This window comes from Siniperca chuatsi, linkage group LG2, assembly GCF_020085105.1.
Source record: "Siniperca chuatsi isolate FFG_IHB_CAS linkage group LG2, ASM2008510v1, whole genome shotgun sequence".
In the NCBI taxonomy this organism is placed as follows: domain Eukaryota; kingdom Metazoa; phylum Chordata; class Actinopteri; order Centrarchiformes; family Sinipercidae; genus Siniperca; species Siniperca chuatsi.
In genome coordinates this window covers 32,682,030-32,686,497 of record NC_058043.1, presented here as the reverse complement: position 1 = coordinate 32,686,497, position 4,468 = coordinate 32,682,030, and the positions used below count along the sequence as shown (strand labels likewise).

The following is a 4,468-nucleotide window of genomic DNA, read 5'->3' as shown; positions in this document are numbered from 1 at the left end:
AATTAAAACACCAGATATTTGAATTGAGTTTGGTGTAACATGATCTACCTGTTGCTGTCACTTGTAACAGAGTATTTCTTACATTGTAGTATTTCTACTTCCACTGAGGTAAGCCATCTGAATACTTCTTCCACCACTGTATGACTGAAAATACAGGCCTGTTTTTGGAAGTTAGAATACATGGCCTCCTTACACCTCTTTCACTGACAAAATGTTTCACCTAGCCCTCTATTTCGAAATATTTCTTTTTAAAATAACTGTACCAATGTCTTTCAAAGTCATGTTAGTTGATGTTCTGTTCCTAATGTCTGTTCTCAATTAATTATCTTGTTTTGCTTGTAATCCATGCTGTGTGGTGAAGCCAAAGACAATTTTGCATAACTAACCAACTAACTAACACCTTTTACTGTTTAATATAAAACGTTAGATTTAATCGTTGTCTAGTATTGGTCTGTGTTATTATCATTATTTGGATTTAAAGCACGTACATCTTACAGGCACGTACAGTTTTGTTAAGATTCTTCCAACAGCGGTAGCAGAGTCATACAGTAGTAGTACTATACTAAGAGTACAATAGCAGCAGTAGTACTAATGGGAGTCATACTGGTAACAGTAATAGTAGCAGCAGAAGTATCAGCAGCAAAAGCACAAATAGATAAAGCAGCAGCAGTAGCCAATTAGTTGAAGTCATAATGCTAATTTGTGTAGTAGCAGTATCAATGGTGATAGTAAAAACATAAACTGCAGAGGTAGTTGAAGCAGGAATATTGCCATTTTTTCCCCAATATGTATAAAAATAATCATTATTATTTGTTTATGTGTTGCTCTCTGTAGTGACGTTCTCTGTCCTCTTGTTTCTTCCTGGGGGGGTCAGAGGTCAGAGGTCAGGGTCTCAGCTGCAGAAGAGCAGCTGAGCAGCTGCTAGGCACTCAGCGTGTCGCTGCAGGACACGTCAGGGTACCAACATGGGCTTCCGCTTGAATTTCCCCTCATCACAAGTCCTTCCTGTTTCTCCTTGAGGATGCCAAATAAATATAATAACCGGTACTCTGCCTAATAAATAGAAGAACATGGTAGTCAAAGAAAAACAAGTCAGTGCGCTTCAAATCTGACTAAACCATGTTTCCCAGGTAAATTAAGAAAAACCCTTAACTATACACCTTCTACATTTCATGTAAACATTAACTTGAGGACAGAGGTAGGAAAATATTGGCCAAATGAGTAAGTTACTAGTACTCATAACTCTGTTATGTCTTCAAACACATTGAAGACATGTAGGCCTGTGTTTCTACTGTGCCTGTAAAATGGTTGAACCTAACTGCTGACCCCTGATGTAGGACAAGGCACTTTATGGGATAAATATCACTAAAATGGGATCTTTAGTAAACTAAATTCAAGCCCTGAATATTGCTGAGGTTTATTAGATAGACTGCCTTTACCTTAATCCACTAGGGTACGGTTAAAGGTAGCCATATTAAGTAGTTCATTAAAATGATATGTAAGCATCCTGCCTCCTAAATTAAAAGGAAGGGAAACATGAGGCATAAAATTAAGCAATTGAATAGAGTGTTAGTCTATATAAATATGTGTGTAGTAGATGTAAGAGATGATTAAGGTAAGAAGTAACTGGTAAAACTTTTCTTTTCATTTGGCAATATAAGTGTGACATTTATATTATATTATATTTTATTCTATTTAATATATATTATATATTTTGTCCTATATTTTAACGTTGGCATTATTTATGTCTTGTCTTAGATTCATTCACTTGTGTGATTTTCTTTTGTACATTTTGTATGAGCATTGCTGAAGAGAGCCTGAGAAGAATTTCACTGCCAGTGATTGCTTCTGTAATTGTTGTGCGTAACATTTGTAGTTTGTGTGTATTCATGATGGCCGCTAGGTGGCAGCTTGTAGAAACGGAGCAGAGGAAGCAGTAAGACAGCAGACACTAGAAGACGGAAGTAAACATGGCCCAGGAGAAGAGCATGGCGGTTCCAGAGTTCCTCAGTAAAGCAGAGTTAATAAAACAAGGAGCAGAAGCCCGGGTGTACCGGGCAGAGTTTCTGGGAAAGCCCACTATTGTGAAAGAAAGGTTCCCGAAACGCTACAGACACCCAGTGCTGGACGAAAAGCTGACACACCGCAGGACGGTACAGGAGGTCCGCTCCATACTGCGCTGCCGGAGAGCAGGCAAGTGGAACAGCAACCATCTCCGCTGGTCTGGACCTACTGTAGAGGTCTGAGTCGCCTTTATCAGGAGCTAAATACTTAGTAAATGACTACAGTTAAATAAAAGTAGCTAATTTAACGAACTCCAGCTAGCCTTAACACGAGAGTGTTACATACTGTTTACCGTGCTGGTGTTGCAACAAAAACTGGGACCGGTCAGATTCTGTGACATTAGAGGTTGACCAATGAGTTCCGGGTTGAGAAGGGAGTGGTCAACTACGGAGCCAGGTAGGCGTCATGGAAACAAATAATAAGTCGAGAGCCCTAATTAGTTGTTTCCTTCTTTATGACACCTCCCGTAGACTGTATTGCAGAAATTACAGCCTCAGTATGGGTCTGGTTATAAAACGAAACATTTAAGTGTAGAACAATATTTGTACTTATTCGTTTTGTTAAATGATGTTCAATACAGTCTGCTTAATTCCACAAGGACCGCAACTAATGATTAATCACTGATTAATCTGTCCATTTTTTCTGACTAATTGTTTAGTTTATAAGATGTCATAAAATAGTGAAAAATGCAGACGACAACCAGTCTAACAATGGCATAAAACATAGAAAAGCAGCAGATTCTCACATTTGAGAATCTGGAACCAGTCCCACATATGCCTCATTTCCACTGCATGGTACGGCAAGACGCGACTCGCTCGGAGCCGTTCTTTTTTGGTTTTCCATTGGCAAAAGTTGTGGATAGTACCTGGTACCTTTTTTTGGTATCACCTCGGTCGAGGTTCCAAGCGACACGCGGCGGCGCTATGACCATCAGCCAAGAATCCCGCCTACGTCGAGGGGGTACTATCTGCAGTGGAAAACGAATTTGAGGAAAAGACCTGGTACCAAAAGCGAGTGGAGTCGAGCAGAGCCGTACCATGCAGTGAAAATGAAGCTATACACCGTCCTGCTGCCCCAAATACTCACTACAGCACCAAATGTGTATTAATTCACCGGTGAAAATAGTGCCCACCAAATGCACTCTTTCCTCCTGTTTTCGTAACATTTTTAAAAATTACAGTATCCAGCCGTTTTTGGAAATTACTGAGTCCTTTTGAAAAAATCAAACTATACAGTTGTGACCTGTTTTTAAAGATTTAAGTCTTCAATAGGAACTAATGGTCTTGGGACTGAGAGCCACAGACAGGGTAGAGAGCAAAATATAGAATAACGTCATCCTTATACTTTAATACTAGAAAACACAAATTTATAGTTTTAATGATTTGCTTTTGTATCTTTAGAGCTTAACATACGGTTTGTTAAATTAGACTCTCATCTAACTTGTCTTCTCCTCAGGCATATCTGCCCCTGTAGTCTATTTTGTGGACTACACATCCCACTGTATTTTCTTGGAGGAAATCGTGGGTTCCTCGACTGTGCGTGACCACATCGCTTCCACTCAGCAGTCTGATTCCTGTAAGGAGCCGGAACTGGAGCGGCTGGCTGAGAAGGTAGGCCAGATCCTGGCCAGAATGCACGATGAGGACGTCATCCATGGAGACCTGACTACCTCCAACATGCTACTGCGATGCGGCCAGGAGGACGGGGAGTCCGACCTGGTCCTCATCGACTTCGGCCTGAGTTACATCTCTGCTCTGCCAGAGGATAAGGGGGTGGACTTGTATGTGCTGGAGAAGGCTTTCCTCAGTACCCACCCCAACACAGAGGCGCTGTTTGAGAAGCTACTGAAGAGCTACACTGCATCATCCAAGAAGTCGTCGGCCGTCATTAAAAAACTTGACGAGGTTCGGTTGAGAGGGAGGAAGAGGTCGATGGTGGGATGATGATCCTTGCTGTGTACAGGGACAAGTCTATCTGGAAATTATGTTTCTAAAAACATGTTAGAATTACAAAGCTGTTATTGTGCAAAAAGACTGTTTGGAAAGTATCATTATAAAATAAAAAACTGTTTTGTAAGAAAACAGGAAGAAGTTTTCTCTTAATGAAGGCCGAAATAATAAAAAAGATGGACTTGGACAGAATGACGAAAGTATACGTTTTTTACTTGTCCAAGTTACATAAAGTGGGGCAAAAAAGTATTTAGTCAGCCACCAATTGTGCAAGTTCTCCCACTTAAAAAGATGAGAGAGGCCCAAACCATGACGTTTCCACCCCCATGCTTCACAGTAGGTGTGGTGTTCTCTGGATGCAACTCAGCATTCTTTCTCCTCCAAACACGACAAGTTGAGTTTTTACCAAAAAGTTCTATTTTGGTTTCATCTGACCATATGACATTCTCCCAATC

The 4,468-nt window shown here is 40.6% G+C and overlaps 1 protein-coding gene across 1 annotated transcript; it reads left to right on the top strand.

The window, feature by feature from the left end:
* The first annotated feature begins 1,921 nt into the window (after positions 1-1,921).
* tp53rk (TP53 regulating kinase) lies at positions 1,922-4,205 on the top strand. Its single transcript, XM_044213307.1, has 2 exons — positions 1,922-2,193; positions 3,520-4,205. Exons 1-2 carry the CDS (start codon positions 1,971-1,973, stop codon positions 4,005-4,007), a joined length of 711 nt encoding a protein of 236 aa, XP_044069242.1. The 5' UTR covers positions 1,922-1,970; the 3' UTR covers positions 4,008-4,205.
* The last annotated feature ends 263 nt before the right edge of the window (positions 4,206-4,468 follow it).

Excerpts from the sequence above, each read along its gene's own strand:
- tp53rk (XM_044213307.1), top strand. The coding sequence starts at position 1,971 with ATGGCCCAGGAGAAGAGCATGGCGGTTCCAGAGTTCCTCAGTAAAGCA. Across the intron at positions 2,194-3,519 it reads ACTGCGCTGCCGGAGAGCAG|GCATATCTGCCCCTGTAGTC; the intron begins GCAAGTGGAACA and ends TCTTCTCCTCAG.